The sequence below is a fragment of the Macaca nemestrina genome, chromosome 7, assembly GCF_043159975.1.
Source record: "Macaca nemestrina isolate mMacNem1 chromosome 7, mMacNem.hap1, whole genome shotgun sequence".
Taxonomy (NCBI): domain Eukaryota; kingdom Metazoa; phylum Chordata; class Mammalia; order Primates; family Cercopithecidae; genus Macaca; species Macaca nemestrina.
In genome coordinates, this window is record NC_092131.1 from 151,687,107 (window position 1) to 151,706,755 (window position 19,649).

The window sequence follows — 19,649 nt, forward strand, 5'->3', positions numbered from 1 at the left end:
TGCACAGTAACCCACCCTGGACTGATGGCTTCTTCAGGAACACTGAGAGAATGTAAAATACAGGAATCCTGATAATCCTGCATTCTTCGAGCATCCATTATAATCAAGCTGATGTTTTTATCCGTCATCATTGTGTAGAGTTCCTTTGCTGTGATTGCTCCTTGGAATTGAGAGAGACAGTATAAGTGACAAGAAACAGCACAAGATGTGCTGACATCACAAAACATAGGACAAACAGCTTTTTCTAGAAGAGCAAATTATACTGAATATATATGGATGCCATATATTTACTACCCAATCATACCATTTATTATCTTGTAAACTAACGTTAAATATAACTTGTTTTTTTTCCTGAGACAGGGTCTCATTTTGTAACACAGGCTGGAGAGCAGTGGCACGATCTTGGCTCACTGCAACCTCCACCTCCCAGGTTCAAGTGATTCTCCTGCCTCAGCCTCCTGAGTAGCTAGGAACATAGGCTGTTACCACGTCTGGCTAATTTTTGTAGTTTTAGTAGATATGGGGTTTCACCATGTTGACTAGGCTGGTCTGGAACTCCTGACCTCAAGTGATCTGCCCACCTCAGCCTCCCAAAGTGCTGGGATTATAGGCGTGAGCCACCACACACCCAGCCTTGTGTTTTTAACATTTATCAAGAAACCAGTTCAGTGCTCTGTTTATAAAGACTTAAAAATCAAAACTTTGTTGAGTTTACAGCTACATCTGGTATTGACTCTGATACCAATATAAAATAAAGGACATTAATATATGTGTCTTAGGAAAATAATATGTTTTCAAAAATTTAGACATTAGAAAAATGCTAACTGGAAGAAAGAAACATCTATGGTTCTAAAATTCTGGAAAGGTTCTAAATTCAAAAAGTCTATGATGGCAGTCTTATGGTAGCTATTCGAAAAACTTAGATATCCAAGTATTCTTAGAATAACAAGTCAAAAGCTTGCTATTCTACATCGGAGGTTGAAAACTATGGCCATCTGTTTTTACAGGATCACTGCCACACTAGTTTGTTTACACATTTTTTCATACGGCAACAGCAGAGATCAATAGTTGTGTCAGACACCACAGGGCTCTCCAACCCCATAAGGTTCCCCAAGCCTAAAATGTTTACTATCTATCCCTTTAAGAAAAATTTGCCAATTCTCATTCTACTTGATGTTCATTTGTTAGCTCCCAGCCAGAAGGAAAAAAGATTATTTTACCTTCTAAGAAGGCTAACAAAAAGGAAACTAAGTAAAGCTAATGCAATATTTAATTTATTTACTTTTGGGGAAGGGCGGCAATCTGTCAAAATAAATATTCCCTATGTTACTATTTTTCCTTAGCCCTACTGAAGTGAAAGATTAAAAGGCACTACAAGAGAGCTGAGATTATATAAAAAGCTGTTTCAGCAGTAAGCTGTGAGAAGTAGTCTCAGTAGCTCCTATGCTAAAAGACCTATAGCTGCTAATAATCATCCTCCTTCCATCTCTAGCCATCAAGTGTTAAGCTAACAAAACAGACCAAAAAAGCTGATAACAAACCACTGAGAAGGACATTTAAGCAGGATGACATACAAAGGAACGAATGCATAAAAACTAATCTTGGAATGAATCAGTAATAACTTTTAGGGAAGTACCTTATAGCATACTCAGTTTATTTTTATAATTGTTGTATGGCAATATTTTAAGTACAGAATTGATTTTACTATTACCTATAATTATGTTTAAATTCAGCCTTTTCTCTGATCCAAGTACTAACCAGGCCCGATCCCACTTAGCTTCTGAGATCAGGCACATTAGGTGCTATGGCTGTAGACAAGGTAAACCTTTTCTGAGAGGAAAATGTCTCTAGTAGATGAAGAGAATTTGCTGTCTTGTTTAGGTCACATATTTGTCACTAGAGCGTCAACACCACCTATGGATAACTTCCATATTACTGGTTTGGAGTTGAGACAGGGTCTCACTGTCATAGGCTGGAGTATAATGGTGTGATCACGGCTCACTGAGGCCTCAACCTCCTGGGCTCAAGTAATTCTCCCACCTCAACCTCCTAAGTAGATGGGACTACAGGCGTGCACCACCACACCCAGCTAATTTTTGTATTTTTTGTAGAGACAGGGGTTTCACCATGTTACCTAGGCTGGTTTTGAACTCCTGGGCTCAAGCAATCCTCCTGCTTGAGTCTCCCAAAGTGCTGGGATTACAGGCATGAGCCACTGCACCTGGCCTGGATTTTTTTTTTAAGGGGGATGGTAAATGACTCTTAAATAATTTAGTCTTTGACCACAGAATGGATGTGGGGAGAAAAAATTAAATCTACAACCTAGTCATAAATGATAATAAGTCCTACTTAAAGTTTACCATGTATTCTAAGAATTTACATATATTAGTTCATTCAACTCTCACAACAACCCTATGAAATAAGTACTATTATTATCTCCACTTTACAGACAGGGAAACAAAGGTAGAATGTTTAAGTAACATGCTGAAAACTACGCAGAAAGGGAGAGGGGGAACCAGTATTCGAACTGAGAGTCCATGCTCTTAGCCATTATTGCTAAACTGCATCTTGAAAAGAAAACAAGTACAAGCTTTGGTTTTGACATTTTTCAACTGCCTATTACCAGTTTAACATGTAAGGTTAAAATTATTCATAAAATATCCCCCATAAATACATAAAAATAACCTCAGACATTTTCAGTATAATCGGACAGACCAGGAAAAATAATGAAGCTTACACAGAGATTAGACAACGATGCTGACAATCTCACTGTATAAAACCTGATGCTTATTCTGATCAAAAGATCTCAGTCAGAACCTAAGACAACTTCCTCTTTCTGTACACACTTACCTTTCTCTTTGGTCTCACATTTTTCATTCTTTTCACCATTGCTCTATTAAATAGGGGGAAAAAAAAGTTTCAACTTTCATAGACACAAAAAATTCAACTTTAATACTTCATTTACTTCACTTAAACGTAAACTCTAAGAAAGGAAGTGTGCAGAGTACTGGCTTTTTATAAAAATGCGGACGAATAATAATGATAATAAAAGATTTCTTTGGCAATAGACAACAACTAAAATAACTAGCAACCTTTCAGAATCATAGAACTTTTCCTCAAAATTTACTTCATTTAAAGACCAAATACAATTTAACAGCACAAACTGCTACAGAAATTTAATATTTAATTTTATTAGAAAGTACTTCTTACAATTAAACAAAAATTCTGGCTATCCAATTCAGTGTCCTCCACCACATAATTAAAGCAAAATGAACTAATACAAAGTATTGCTTATGTAGTTTATTTTTTTCTTTTTTTTTGAGACAGAGTCTCGCTCTGTTGCCAGGCTGGATTGCAATGCCACCTCCGCCTCCTGGATTCAAGCAATTCTCCTGCCTCAGCCTCCCGAGTAGCTGGGACTACAGGCGCATGCTATACGCCCAGCTAATTTTTTTATTTTCAGTAGAGATGGGGTTTTGCCATGTTGGCCAGGATAGTCTTGATCTCTTAACCTTGTGATCCGCCTGCCTCAGCCTCCAAAAGTGCTGGGATTATAGGCGTGAGCCACCGTGCCCGGCCTATGTAGTTTACATTTTTTAACCAAGACAACATGGGATAATCCTGTAAGGTACTAACTCATTTTACAGATGGGGAAACAAAGGACGCACTTAGACCTTTTTTGTTGAGATAGGGTCTCACTCTAATGCTCAAGCTGGAGTGCAGATGCATGATCACTGCAGCCTGAACTTCCTGGGCTCAAGTGATCCTCCCACCTCAGCCTCCTGAGTAGCTGGGACTACAGGTGTGCACTACCACAACTGGCTAATTTTTTAAAAAAAATGTTTGTAGAGGCCAAGCGTGGTGGCTCACCCCTGTAATCCCAACACTTTGGGAGGCCAAGGTGGGCGGGTCACCTGAGGTTGGGAGTTCAAGACCAGCCTGACCAACATGGAGAAATCTTGTCTCTACTAAAAATGTAAAATTAGCCGGGCATGGTGGTGCATGCCTATAATTCCAGTTACTTGGAAGGCTGAGGGAGGAGAATCGCTTGAACCCGGGAGGTGGAGGTTGCAGTGAGCTGAGACTGCACCACTGCACTCCAGCCTGGGCAACAAGAGTGAAACTCCATTTAAAAAAAAAAAGTTTGTAGAGACGGGGTTTTTCCATGTTGCCCAGGCTGGTCTCAAATTCCTGGACTCAAATGACCCATCCACGTTGGCCTCCCAAAGTGCTGGGATTACAGGTGTGAACCACCACACCCAGGCAACAATGACTTTTTCATGAAAGGGATGATGATCCACACAGAATGATAACTAAAAGCTACAAAATGCCTAAGAAAAAAATCAAAGCAGAAATTTTCCCATGGATTTCAACTTATATTTTAGGAAAGATAGTTTCCGAGGAGGTAAAGAAAGGGAGGTACAGTGATAGATGGCAGCTACAGACTAAGTCACTGATAGCTTTTGGCAAAGAGATGATGTAGCTGAAAAGACCACAAGTAGTCACTAAACAGATGAGAAAAAATGGGAGAGAAGCCAGGCACGGTGGCTCACTCCTGTAATCTCAGCACTTTGGGAGGCCAAGGTGGGCAGACTGCTTAAGGTCAGAAGTTCAAGAACAGCCTGGCCAACATGGTGAAACCCCATCTCTACTAAAAATATGAAAATTAGCTGGGGGTAGTCGTGGGTGCCTGTAATCCCAGCTACTCAGGAGGCTGAGGCCTAGGAGATTTAGTTGAACCCAGCAAGCAGAGGTTGCAGCAAGCTGAGATCCCACCACTATACTCCAGCCTGGGCAACAGAGTGAAACTCTGTCTCAAAAAAAAAAGAGTCAGGCGCGGTGGCTCAGGTCTGTAATCCCAGCACTTTGGGAGGCTGAGGCGGGCAGATCACTGGAGGTCAGGAGTTGGAGACCAGCCTGGCCAACATGGTGAAACCCTGTCTCTACTAAAAATACAAAAATTAGCCGAGTGTGGTGGCGGGTGTAATCCCAGCTACTTGGGAAGCTGAGGCAGGAGAATCGCTTGAACCCAGGAGGTGGAAGTTGCAGTGAGCCAAGATCACGCCATTGCACTCCAGCCTGTGCGACAAGAATGAGACTGTCTCAAAAAAAAAAAAAAAAAAAAAAAAAAAGAGAGAGAGAGAGAGAGAAAAAGGGGAAAACTGGGGGAGAAAAAGGAGGAGAAAGCAAAGGAAAAAGAATGAAAAGAATGAGACCTCAGAAACAGATAAAAGCCTTGGTACCAAAGTAGTATACTAAATCTTTTAATGTAAATTACATGATTAGAAAGAAGAAACTTAAAAATCGTCTATTTCAATACTATAATTTGGGAAACAAGAAAACAGTCCCAGAGTGGTTAAAAAAGTGTTGACACAGGACCAGATGCAGATATAATAAATCACAGCTCAGCTCAAATGATCTTTCTATTGCTCTAATTAAGTTTATAATGTCTGCTAAAAAACGAATTAATGCACAGAAAATATTGCTATAGAAATTCATAGAAAAATCTGAAGTCAACTGAGGCTAGAATATTTAATTCAAATTATTTTCTTTTTTTTGAGACAGAGTTGCTCTGTTGCCCAGGCTGGAGTGCAATGGTACGATCTCGGCTCACTGCAGCCTTTGCCTCCCGGGTTCAAGCGATTCTCTCACCTCAGCCTCTCTAGTAGCTGGGACTACAGGCGCACGCCACCACATCCAGCTAACTTTTGTATTTTTAGTAGACATCGGGTTTCACTACGTTGGCCAGGCTGGTTTCGAGCTCCTGGCCTCAGGTGATCTGCTTGCCTCGGCCTCCCAAAGTGCTGGGATTACAGGCGTGAGCCACCATGCCCAGCCTTAAATAAATTTCTAATTAAAACATTAAATTTTATCCTTGTTGCCTAAAAGAACTTTATAGTGGTATCTCAACTCTTTTTAAGCAAATCATCTGATAAGCAGAAATGGTCTTTTAACTCACATTAAATTTGAAATACCTTTTGGGTTTTGTCTTTGGAATCCAATACATTCTCCAAAGAACCTTTAGCCAACGTGCCACCATCCTCTCTTCCTGTTTCCTGTCTTTTCTGTTGTAGCCGCTGTGCTTCCTCCTGCCTGTCCTTTTCCTCAAGTTTTTTCCGGACTTCGGCTTCTTCATATCTAGTTGAAAAAATAAGTCAAGATTGTCTTTTATTGGCGTTAATTGTGGAAATTAGAGTTTCAGTTCTGTAAAATTAGTATCCTGCCTTGAGTTATTTCATGGCTACATGCTTTCTCCCTCCACCACAATTCACACATCTGCCGCCTGAGGTCATTTGTGGATTTACTTCAAATTGCCCAGAACTCTTAAAAAAAAACTGTATGTTCTCAAGTTGAAGTTATTTAGTCCTTTTTGCTTTCTCTCCTACTAATTTCAACCTTTTATATTGATTCAAATCTGCTGCAATTTGCTTTTCAAAGAAAAAATCCTAATTCTTTCGGCAAAAGAAACAGCCCAAATATCACACTTACTTTATAATTTAGGATAAAACTGTAAAAAGGAGCATTCAAAAAGCAGTGGAAAGTATTACCAAAGTCCCAAGTTACGTTTTTTTAAAGGATGACTTCACTGAAATTTCCAACTTGTTGGCAGTTAAACAGTTATCTGAACTACAGTTAGCAGATATCCAAGGAATTTAGAACTATTCCCTACTAAATTATAGGTGGCTGAGTGCGGTGGCTCACATCTGCAATCCCAGGACTTTGGGAGGCCAAGGCAGGCGGATCATGTGAGGTCAGGAGTTCGAGACCAGCCTGACCAACATGGTGAAACCCCATCACTACTAAAAATACAAAATTAGCCAGGCGTGGTGGCGCATATCTGTAATCCCAGCTACTTGGGAGGCTGAGGCAGGAGAATCACTTGAACTGGGAAGGCAGAGGATGCAGTGAGCCAAGATCATGTGACTGCACTCCAGCCTGGGTAACAGAGTGAGATTCCATCTCTAAATAAATAAATGAATGAATGAATGAATGGCAATGTTTGCTATTATTGCCAGGACAGACTGTATGTTACCATAGACCTGCAATCTTGTTTGCCCTAATTATCAATGCTCGGCAATGCCTGTGAGTTTCAAATTTAAAGACAGAGAAAGAGAAGACAGAACAAGGAAAAAAATAAATAATTGACTAGGGTCAATAATTAGTAAAAGATGAATCAATAGTTTCCATTTTATTATTCTTCATTGTATCTTTACATTTTATATGCTCTTTTTTTCTTTTCTTTCTTTTTTTTTGAGACAGAATCTCACTGTCACCTAGGATGGAGTGCATTGGCGCAATCTCAGTTCACTGCAACCTCCATCTCCCAGGTTCAAGTAATTCTCCTGACTCAAGACTACTGAGTAGCTGGGACTACAGGCACACACCACCATGCCTGGCTAATTTTTGTGTTTTTAGTAGAGACAGGGTTTCATCATGTGGCCAGGCTTGTCTCAAACTCCTAACCTCAGGTGACTCACCTGCCTCGGCCACCCAAAGTGCTGGGATTACAGGTGTGAGCCACTGTGGCTGGCTGTGTTTTTTTTTTTTTTTCTCTTTTGAGACACAGTCTCACTCTGTCACCCAGGCTGGGGTACAGTCGCGTGATCTCGGCTCACTGCAACCTCTGCCTCCTGGGTTCAAGTGATTCTCCTGCCTCAACCTCCCAAGTACCTGGGACTACAGGTGTGTGCCACCACACCCACCTAATTTTTGTATTTTTAGTAGAGACAGGGTTTCACTATGTTGGCCAGGCTGATCTTGAACTCCTGACGTCCGGTGATCCACCCGTCTCGGCCTCCCAAAGTGCTGGGATTACAGGTGTGAGTCACCGTACCCAGCCTTATATGCTCTTTTGAGTGAATACTCCAAAATGAAAAATTTCTAAATAAACAGAAAAAACTATATAGAAAAGGTGACTATTCAAAGAATTGTGCCAGCTTCACATATTTAAAATTTTAAGTTTACTTTAAAGATGACTTCTGAACTCAAAATTATTTGGTACCACACATTTTCTTTTTTTTTTTTTTTTTTGAGACAGAGTCTCACGCTGTTGCCCAGGCTGGAGTGCAGTGGCGCGATCTCGGCTCACTGCAAGCTCCGCCTCCTGGGTTCACGCCATTCTCCTGCCTCAGCCTCCTGAGTAGCTGGGACTACAGGCACCCGCCACTGCGCCCGGCTAATTTTTTGTATTTTTAGTAGAGACGGGGTTTCACTGTGGTCTCGATCTCCTGACCTTGTGATCCGCCCACCTCAGCCTCCCAAAGTGCTGGGATTACAGGCTTGAGCCACCGCGCCCGGCCCGGTACCACACATTTTCAACATCATGTTAATAGTGACCAAAAATGTGCCATCTATCAATAAGATCATTCATGCACCGAACAAGAATTACATCTTTAGCTCTTGTAGAAGAAATCAGCATGTCACACAAAGCTGTGTTATTCCTCAAGTGAAAGAAATATTAGGAAAATAGGGCTTCTCCTCTAAATATCTGAGCAGTTAATTTCTTTTTTTTTTTTTTTTTTTTTTTTTTTGATGGAGTCTTGCTCTGTCGCCCAGGCTGGAGTGCAAAGGCATGATCTCAGCTCACTGCAACCTCCACCTTCTGGGTTCAAGCAATTCTCCTGCCTCAGCCTCCTGAGTAGCTGGGATTACGGGCGCATGCCACTGTGCCCAGCTAATTTTTGCATTTTTAGTAGAAAAGGGGTCTCACCATGTTGACCAAGCTGGTCTTGAACTCCTGGCCTAAGGTGATTCACCCTCCTTGGCCTTCCAAAGTGCTGGGATTACAGGTGTGAGCCACCATGTTCAGCCATTAAGCAGTTAATTTTTTTTTTTTTTTTTTTGAGACAGTTTCACACTGTCACCCGGGCTTGAGTGCAGTGGCGGGATCTCGGCTCACTGCAACCTCCGCCTCTCAGGTTCAAGTGTTTCTCCTTGCCTCCACCTCCCAAGTAGCTGGGATTCCAAGTTCCCACCACCATGGCCCGCTAATTTTTTTGTATTTTTAGTAGAGACGGGGTTTCACTATGTTGGCTAGGCTGGTCTTGAACTCCTGACCTTGTGATCAGTCTACCTTGGCCTCCCAAAGTGCTGGGAGTACAGTCATAAGCCACCCTGCCTGGCCTAAGAAGTTAATTTCTATCTTTATGCTTAGCAATTCCTTCTGAGTTATTTATTCCATTGACTGAAATGATCACTAATATTGATAGGAACATGGTGATTATGACACACTATTTTAAAAATGCTATCCTTTAAAAAATAAAGGTAGGAGAGAGAATTCTAATTTTGGTAATGGCTTAGTAGTTTCCATTGTTCTGAACCGCTCACAACTATAACCTCTGGATGACCTACAACTACCTGAAGGATTGGAAAACTGCCATAATCAGGAAGAAAGTAGATGGGGTTGACACTTGAAAGAAACGAAGGGCATTAGTAAGATTCCCATTTTTTATGGTTTCACACCTAAGGCAGGCCTCAGTGCTGAAAACAGCTAAAATTCCAATAGAAACCCCAATCCCAGAGAACCAGAGTTCCAAATTCTTTGTATAGACTTGCCCAAATTGCCAGCTGACACCTGAATTAAGCACACCTGGGAAAGATACTAAGGCGACCAGCTAAGTCTAAAAGAATTGAAAAGAATGTCAGTTGCCACTTACCATAGACAAGACAGAAAACTTTTCGTTTGAGTATAGCGAAGTTAACTGCTTATTGGGACAAAACAACAACAATGACGACGACAACAATGACTACTATTCAGAGGACCAAAGAAGAGTGCAGAGCCTATAAATTTATCATTCACAATGTCCAAAGTTACTAGTACCAAAAAAAGAAAAATAGGACAACAACAAAAGAAAAGGCACTGCATACTGACTCTAAGATGATGCATTTAGCATACAAAGATTTTAGAGCAGCTGTTACAACTATGCTCAAGGGCATAAATGAAAATGTGCTTGCAATAAATGAACAAATAGGAAATCTCTGCAAAAAAATAATAGACACTATAAAAAAGAACCACATCAAAATTCTAGAATTGGGCTGGGCGCAGTGGCTCATGCCTAGAATCCTAACACTTTGGCAGGCCCTGGTAGGAGGACTGCTTGAGCCTAGAGCTTGAGACCAGCTTGGGAAACATGGTGAAACCCTGTCTCTACAAAAAAACACAAAAAAAACTAACTGGGCTGGTGGTGTGCATCTGTAGTCCCAGCTGTTCAGGAGGTGAAGGTGAGAGAATCACTTGATGCCAGGAAGCTGAGGTTGCAGTGAACTGTGTTCACGCCACTATATACTCCAACCTGGACAACAGAGTGAGACTCTGTCTCAAAAAAAAAAAAGGAAGAAATTCTAGAATTGAAACATGTAACTGAAAAAAATTCACTCAATAGAAAATTGGAGATGACAAAGTAAAGTCAGTATTTGAAGGAAGAATTGGCCTGGGCAATATAGTAAGACCCCATCTCTATAAAATATAAAATTAGCCAGGAGCAGAGGTGTGTGCCTGTAGTTCTACTGATGTTATGAGGCTGAGGTGGGATTGCTTGAGCCCAGGAGTTTGAGGATGCAGTGAGCTAGGGTCATACCACTGCACTTTAGCCTGGGCAACAGAGTGAGACCTTGTCTCAAAAGAAAAAAAGGATGAAAGAGTGATAAAAATTATTCAATCCAGGCTGGGCGTGGTGGCTCATACCTGTAATTCCAACACTTTGGGAGGCCGAGGTGCATGGATCACCTGAGGTCAGGAGTTTGAGAACAGCCTCGTCAACATGGTGAACCCCCACCTCTAGTAGAAATACAAAATTAGCCAGGTGTGTGGCACACACTTGTAGTCCCAGCTACTTGGGAGGCTGAGATAGGAGAATTGCTTGAACCTGGGAGGTGGAGGCTGCAGTGAGCCAAGATCGTGTGCCACTGTACTCCAGCCAGGGTGAGACAGAGTGAGACTCCGTCTGAAAAAAAAAAGAAAATTATCCAATCTGAAAAACAAAGAGAAAATGATTAAAACAAAACAAAACAGAACAAAGCCTTAGGGATTCACTGGACAAAATCAAAAAGCCTATCGTATGTATAGCTGGAATTCCAGCAAGAATATGAAAATGAGGCAGAAAAAATGCTTAGTATCAGAAACAATGGAGGCCAGAAGACAGTGGAATAGCAGCTCTGAAGTGACAAAAGGGAAAATTAAAACCTGTCAACATAGAATCCTGTAAGAATGAAGATGAGGGCGGGGTGTGGCAGCTCATGCCTGTAATCCCAGCACTTTGGGAGGCCAAGGCAGGCGGATCATCTGAAGTCAGGAATTCAAGACCAGCCTGGCCAACATGGTAAAACTCCATCTCTACCAAAAAACACAAAAATTAGCCAGGCGTGGTGGTGTGTGCCTGTAGTCCCAGCTACGTGGGGAGGCTGAGGTGGGAGGATCGCTTGATCTTGGGGGTGGAAGTTGCAGTGAGCCAAGATCATGCCACTAGACTCCAGCCTTCATGACAGAGTGAGACCCTGTCTCAAAAAAAAAAAAAAGTATTCCCAGAGGTTAAGAGGGACATAATGATAAAAAGGTCAATTCATCAAGAAACCAAAAGGGCCATAAATGTTTATGTGCCTAAAAACAGAATTTCAAAATACATGAAACAAAAACTGAGAGAACTGAAGGCATAAATAGATACAGTTAAATATTTTAACACCCTTCTCTCAGTAATTGTTACAACTTGAACCCCCACCCCACAATCAGGAAAGACAAAGAAGATCTGAATATTATCAGCCATTCTGACCTGAATGACATATAGAGAACAGTATATTCAACAACCACATTTTCTTTGCAAGTGCACATGGTACACTCACCGAGAGACCACATGCCGAGCCATAAAACAAGAATACATTTAAAAGGACTGAATGTCTTTAGCCACAATGAAATTAAATTAGAAATCAATAAGATATAAGAAGAATCCCACATATTTGGAAATTAAACAACACATTTCTAAATGATCCACGGGTCAAGGAAGAAAGGGAAATTAGAAAATATTTCAAAATAAATTATAAAGTTCTACTGGGAAAACAACAGATCTATGAAAATTAGTGTGTTAAAATAAAATAAATGGAACAAAAGTGAATGATGAACCCATCAAGAGATGTGAGAGGAGAAAAGAAAAACTGAATAACTTCAGATAGAATTTTACAAAAACAGATGTTTTACCATATTCCATCTGCTTAGGCAATATGCAGGGATAATGGATTCTCAAATCTCCAGCAGGACCTTGCTTATTGGTGTGCTCACTTCCCCCACTTCTCTACTGCACTGTGTTAAGAACTCGGTCATAGAATAGCAAGCATGTATCCCTATTATCTCTATGGAAACATCAACACCACTTTCCTGCCTATCTCATATGCCAGCATCATTTCACTGTTAGAAACAGAAGTGAAAGAGCAAAATTATGCAACTGTTTTACCTTGCCTCCTCAATGCAAATCACTAGAGGGCCAGGACGAAAAGTATTACAGAACAAGAATGCTTCCACTATTAATAACAACGAAAATAGTACAAACACTTACTGAGTATTTGATATGTGCCAGACACCATCTAAGTGTTTGTAAATGTTAATTTTCTTAATGCACTATGAGGCAGGTTTTATGATTATCCTAGTTACGGATGAGGAAACTGAGGCAGAAGGAGGCTAAGTAATTTGCCCAAGCTCACACAATTAATAAGAAAAAAACTGGGATCCATACCCAGGGAGTCTGGCTCCGTACACTTACCTACTGCTCTATATTTCTTCTCTAGCAGTGTTCTATGCTGGAACAGTATGTGAACTGTCTGCCCTAAGAAGTAAGCACAGTCAGCCTAAATCCTTTTGAGAGCAGAAATGAAAAAACTTTAAGATTCTTTTTTCCTATTTTCTTCTCTTATCCACACCTTACCGCCTACCTTGCATTTGTTCTACAGTCTCCATAAATCTAATTGAATTAGAGCTGGTGTCTCTCCTACTTTGCAGCTTCAGTTGGTAAGCTGAAGTGAGAGCAAGGCATGCTCTCTGAAACTGACTTGTGATTATTTTACCCGCTTAATCCCTTTTACTAGGATTCTGATACCTCCAGACTTGGTCAAAATTACGTCTAAGACCTCCCCTAACATGAATGTAACAGAAATGGATTAAGTCTATGGTATGAGAGGTGTCCATGAAAAAAGACAATAATAAGAAATGGGACAGGCAAACAAATGCTTAACAAGTATTCCTTAAAGGCAGGTGATATTGAAATCTGTTTTCTAGCCACTTTCTAGGTCTTTTTGCTAAAGCGTTTTTTTCAGAATCTGGGACTATATCTATAGTGGCCACCCCAGAGCCCATGCAGCCACCCCTGGGACACGGGACAGCAGGCCACGGACCCTGCTGGGCACACACGCCTCCATGGTCGTAGACCATGACGTCAGATGACTGGGCAGAATTTAGCAGAAAATTTATCCCAAGATGTTGAGGGCTTTCACTTTAAAGCTATAATCTATTCTCCAAACCTAGAGAGCATATACTCTCATGCCTGTTCTCAGACTGCCAGCCTGACAAGAGAGAAATCCTAGTCATGCAGATTTCAGAGACTTAAAGGAGGAAAAGAGCTCTGTGGTTGACTTATTACAGAATTAGGACAGGACAGATATGAAGATATGTTCACACAGAGTTGCTCTAAATATCCATGAAAGACACCAACATGGGGCAGGAGGCTGGGAGAGGACAGACAGGGAAAAAAACAGAGTGAAAAGGCTCTCCACATCTAGCTGCAAAATAACCTATACACAGGAAAAATTCAAAGTACATTTAACAAGCCTTAGAATTGCAAAGGACCCAGCAGTTATTTAGTAACAGGGACCTCATTACACTGAAAGATGAGCCATTCTATCAGGCCATAAAAAGTAAATATCTAAATAATGAATCATTTTCTCGATGACTTCCTTTATAAGTTGAGAGTTATTTTATTTTTTTGAGATGGCGTCTCACTCTGTCACCCAGGCTAAAGTGCAGTGGCAAGATCTCAGTTCACTGCAACCTCTGCCTCCTGGGCTCAAGCGATTCTCCTGCCTCAGTCTCCTGAGTAGCTGGGATTACAGCTGCCTGCCACTTTTTTTGTATTTTTAGTAGAGACAGGGTTTTACCACGTTGGCCAGGCTGGTCACAAACTCCTGGCCTCAAGTAATCCAGCCGCCTGGGCCTCCCAAGGTGCAGGGATTACAGATCTGAGCCACTGCTCCTGGTCAGAATATTTTTAAATACAAGTAACATATGATACACTGTTAGTGAAAAAAAAATTCAAGCCAGGAAAGAAATATGTCACCCTGGTTAAATCTTTCGGTTTCCTCCTTCTATTTATTATTTGCATCAAACATCTCTCAGTTTGCCGTTTTTCACTAGCCAGGCTTTGGCAGCTTGTATCACTTAAAACCAGTTCCATTGTTCTCTCCTGTATCACATTGCTGAGAATGCTTTTGGTTTTATCTATTAACATTTTTTATGCTACAGATACAGGCAGAAATTTATCTACTAGGAGCTACATGACAACATTATGTTGTTGATAAGGGAAACAATTTAAATTTTAAAGAATGACTAATGGCCAGGTGCAGTGGCTCATGCCTGTAATCCCAGCACTTTGGGAGGCCGAGGTAGGCGGATCACCGGAGGTCGGGAGTTCCAGACCATCCTGACCAACATGGAGAAACCTTGTCTCTACTAAAAATACAAAATTAGCCGGGCATGGTGGCACATGCCTGTAATCCCACCTACTCGGGAGGCTGAGGCAGCAGAATCACTTGAACCCGAGAGGTAAATGTTGCGGTGAGCTGAGATCACACCATTGCACTCCAGCCTGGGAAACAATAGTGAAACTCTGTCTCAAAAAAAAAAAAAAAAAAAAAAAAGACTAATGACTAAAAACTGAAACATACTGTTTTTGTTTTGTAATTATTTTTATAAACCTTGTAAGCAAGTCATGGCAAATACCAGAATCAGTTTTTTTTTTCTAAATTTAAATAACTTCTGTAACTAAGCAGATCAAAACTAACAGTAAATACTTCATTCCCATAAGCATAGTGTCCAGGAGCAGAATGCACCAAAGAACATATGAAGAATTAAATTTTTCTAAAGAATACTGCCAGAAACTTACAAATATTATAACTCAGAAATACTGGGGCCAGGAGCGGTGGCCCACACCTGTAATCCCAGCACTTTGGGAGGCCAAGGCAGGTGGATCATAAGGTCAGGAGATCAAGGCCATCCTGGCTAACACGGTGAAATCCCGTCTCTACTAAAAATACAAAAAATTAGCCGGGCGTGGTGGTGGGCACCTGCAGTCCTAGCTACCTGCAGTCCTGAGGCAGGAGAATGGCGTGAACCCAGGAGGGGAGCTTGCAGCGAGCCGAGATCGCACCACTGCACCTCAGTCTGGGCGACAGAGCAAGGCTCTGTCTAAAAAAAAAAAATTGGACTATTATACGAATCGTCAGATATAAATCAGTAAATCTTAAATATTATTTTTATCTTCTAAATTTACATTATTTTAAGTATTTCATAATATCTGTACCTTAGTTTAAGGCTTTCAGAGAGTCTTTCAGCTTCTTCAACGGCTTTTTTGATGTTTGCAGGTCCAAGAACTGAATGGAAATAATCCTAAAATTATAGAAAAACCATCCCATATTGTTAGTACTGGGCATTGCATGTAACACTAGTGCTAAAATCATTAAACTCATGGTGCTTATATAAAGGGAAGTTTGTTTTATTACGATGGAAGATTTTTAAAAACTTTTAACCTATACACACGTATAATTTATTCTCCAAATGTCTCAAAAGTATGTCTTCATACCATTAGTAAGTTAAAAAGATCCACTAGTTCATAAATTTGACTTATTTGTAAGTCACCATTAAAAAGTATAAATAACATTCTTGTTATTTATAAGTGCCAAAGAAAAAAACCTTTCAAGAATAAAGTATCTTTTCTTATTAAAAATATGTACCTAGTTTTCTTCCTCTGGTCTCACAATGAAGCAAACTGTGTACAGATACAACATGAAATTTGTTGTTTACTTGTTCCAAACAGATATTTTTGCTTCCACCTGTACTTTACCTATACATTTACACATTAGGAAACTCTGAGCAACTAAAAAAACCAAATGATAGAAAATAAATAATTAATAGTATAATCTAGGCCAGGCACGGTGGCTCACACCTATAATCCCAGAACTTTGGGAGGCCAAGGCGGCCATATCACTTGAGAACAGGAGTTCAAGACCAGCCTGGCCAACATGGTGAAACCCCATGTCTGCTAAAAATACCAAAACCAGCTGGATATGGTGGTACATGCCTGTAATCCCAGCTACTCGGGAAGCTGAGGCAGAAGAATCACTTGAACCCAGGAGGCGGAGGTTGCAGTGAGCCAAGATTGCACCACTGCACTCCAGCCTGGGTGACAGAACGAGACTCTGTCTTGGGAAAAAAAAAAAAAAATTATAATCTACCTTTAAAAAATGCAAACGGTAAAAGGTTTGGCATATAATTTACTGACAAGTACAATGAAGTTGTTGTTGCTTTTTTTTTACATCACTACTCCAAGAGGTCACTCATTAGATACTACAATCAGATATTTTCAAATCAAGGTTGGTATGACATGGCAGTAGCTAGTTAAGTCAGTTGAATGACTCCTGGATCAAGGATTTGCCACAACATGTCAATATGACTTTGCAAATAGAGCCTACTAGCACAGTTTATTACAAATTATAATAATCATAATTTGTAAAAAGAAGGGTTGTAGCTCAGAAGTACCCATCTTTGGCTCTCAGTCATGAAGAGCTGTAATGGTGGAGCCACATAAACATATATAACAGCCCATATAAACAGATATAACTTACAGATTACTTATGATACAAATAAACAAACATAACATAACTTCTGTAACTAGGCAGATCAAAACTAACAGTAGGCTGTGTGTGGTGGCTCACGTCTGTAATCCCAGCACTTTGGGAGGCCGGGGCGGGTGAATCACCTGAGGTCAGGAGTTTGAGACCAGCTTGACCAACACGGGGAAACCCTGTCTCTACTAAAAACGCAAAAATTAGCCAGGCGTGCTGGCGCGTGCCTGTAATCCCAGCTACTCGGGAGGCTGAGGCAGGAGAATCACCTGAACCCAGGAGGTGGAGGTTGCAGTGAGCTGAGATCGTGCCACGGTACTCCAGCCTGGGCAACAAGAGTGAAACTCCATCTCGGGACGGGGGAAAAAAGGAAAACAAAACAAAACAAAAAAACTACCAGTAGGCTGGGTGCAGTGGCTCACACATGTAATCCTAGCACATTGGGAGGCTGAGGTGGGTGGATCACCTGAGGTCAGGAGTTCAAAACTAACCTGGCCAACATGGCAAACCCCCGTTTCTACTAAAAATACGAAAATTAGCCAGGCATGGTGGCACGTGCCTGTAGTCCCAGCAACTTGGAAGGCTGAGACAGGAGAATTGCTTGAACACGAGAAGTGGAGGTTGCAGTGAGCAGAGACCGTGCCACTGCACTCCAGTCTGGCCAACAAAGCAAGACTCCATTTCAAAACAACAACAAAAACTAACAGTAAATAATTCATTCCCATAAGACCAGTGTCCAGTAGCACAATACAACCTGGAGCATATGAAGAATTAAATTTTCCTAAAGAAAACTGCCAGACATTTACAAATATTATAACTTAGAAAAACTGGATCTGAGCTCTAATCCAATATACCAGTGCTCAACAATCTATCATTCTAAACACTTTTTAAATTTCAAAAGAGTATGTGGTAACACAAGAATAGAATATGAATGACATAGCAAAAGTTTTAATTTTTGTGTCCCAGTTAACATAAGACTTATTTTTAAGAAGAAAAACCTGTTGATGGCCAGGCCGGGTGGCTCACACTTGTAATCCCAGCACTTTGGGAGGCCAAAGCAGGTGGATAGCTTGGTCAAGGCTTTAGTGAGCCATTATCGTGCCACTGTACTTCAGCCTGAGCAGCAGAGTGAGACCCTGTCTCAAAAAAAGTCTGTTGATAACAGTTATCATATGTCTATCTAGCCTAAAAGTAGATCATGCTTTCTTTGGTTGATTCTTCTAAAGCCTAAATATATTAGAAGGACCCTTCACTATGTAATTCCAATAAAAGTGTGCAGTTTGTTCAATATCATATCAATTGAACATTACAATAATTTCAGTTAGCACACTATGTCCTGACTACTAATGCAATCTCTTAACAGAAAGTAGAATGTAATCATTACATTAACAGAACCATTTAACAGAAATCATAATGTAATCATTCTGAATAAACACAAAATGCAAAGTAAAACCAAAAATGCTATGACTTGTTTTATTCATTTTTACACATGAACTCACTAAAAAGCCAGCCTGTAAGCCCAGCTTAAACCTATTTAAACACAAAACATTGTTTATGTTTGGGCATGTCTGTTACACACTACCAGATATCCCCCTAATACTAGTGAGGTTTCCTGTCAATTATGTATCTCTGTGCTCTTAAAGGAGCACAGTTAAAGTAAGTATAAATACTTTCAAAATTTTAATAGAAGAAAAAGATAACATCCAATTATTACATAACTAAAAACGTTTGCTTCTCAGGTTTACCAGAACTTTCCTGACTCCTGAACATATGAATTCAAACAACTTTCATGATATCCTAAACAAAAATAGGTTTACCAATAAATATTAAGAATTTTCAAGAAAGTCACAAAAATGTTAAAATACAATTCTAATTTTATCTAGAATTTGCTACACTAATATTTTCAATACATTTTCTTTCTCTGCTTTTTCGGATAACCCTGAAAAAATTATTCACAAGCTGACTTTTTGATAAGTAATAAAATGTAGTGTCCTTCTCTACTAGTGAGAGAGCTTGCTAAATTAATGTTTTATCTAAATCTCAATTTTCTTTTTATTTTTGAGATGGAGTCTTGCTCTGTTGCCCAGGCTGGAGTGCAGTGGCGTGATCTTGGCTCACTGCAACCTCTGCCTCCCAGGTTCAAGCAATTCTCCTGCCTCGGCCTTCCAAGCAGTTGGGATTACAGGCGCCTGCCACCACACCTGGCTCATTTTTTATGTATTTCTAGTAGAGACGGGGTTTCACCATGTTGGCCAGGCTGGTCGTGAACTCCTGACCTTGTAATCCACCTGCCTCAGCCTCCCAAAGTGCGAGGATTACAGGCATGAGCCACTGTGCCTTTTTTTTTTTTTTTTGAGACAGACTCTCACTCTGTCGCCTGGGCTGGAGTGCAGTGGCGCTATCTTGACTCACTGCAACATCCGCCTCCCAGGTTCAAGTGATTCCCCTGCCTCAGCACCCCGAGTAGCTGGAACTATAGATGTACACCACCACGCCCTGCTAATTTTTGTATTTTTAGTCGAGATGGGGTTTCACCATGTTGGCCAAGATGGTCTCAAACTCCTGACCGCAAGTGACCTGCCTGCCTCAGCCTCCCAAAGTCCTGGGATTACAGGTGTGCCACTGTGCCCCCTTTTTTTTTTTTTTTGAGACAGACTCTCACTCTGTCGCCCGGGCTGGAGTGCAGTGGTGCTATCTTGACTCATTGCAACATCCGCCTCCCAGGTTCAAGTGATTCCCCTGCCTCAGCATCCTGAGTAGCTGGAACTATAGAT

General features: G+C 40.8%; 1 protein-coding gene across 7 annotated transcripts in view; it reads right to left on the minus strand.

Moving 5' to 3' along the window:
• LOC105490448 (ubiquitin specific peptidase 8) overlaps positions 1-19,649 on the minus strand; it is a 78,405-nt gene that overhangs the window by 36,386 nt on the left and 22,370 nt on the right. For 4 of the 7 annotated variants that reach the window (XM_071066861.1, XM_071066862.1, XM_071066859.1 and 1 more), the window contains exons 4-7: positions 15,555-15,640; positions 5,976-6,138; positions 2,851-2,893; positions 16-160 (exon numbers count right to left, since the gene is read on the minus strand). In XM_071066861.1, coding sequence (XP_070922962.1) covers positions 16-160; positions 2,851-2,893; positions 5,976-6,138; positions 15,555-15,640 — 437 coding nt within the window. Of the gene's footprint in view, positions 1-15; positions 161-2,850; positions 2,894-5,959; positions 6,139-6,489; positions 6,600-12,746; positions 12,795-15,554; positions 15,641-19,649 lie in introns of those variants that run through there. The other 3 variants (XM_071066863.1, XM_071066864.1, XM_071066866.1) reach the window with 3 other exon arrangements.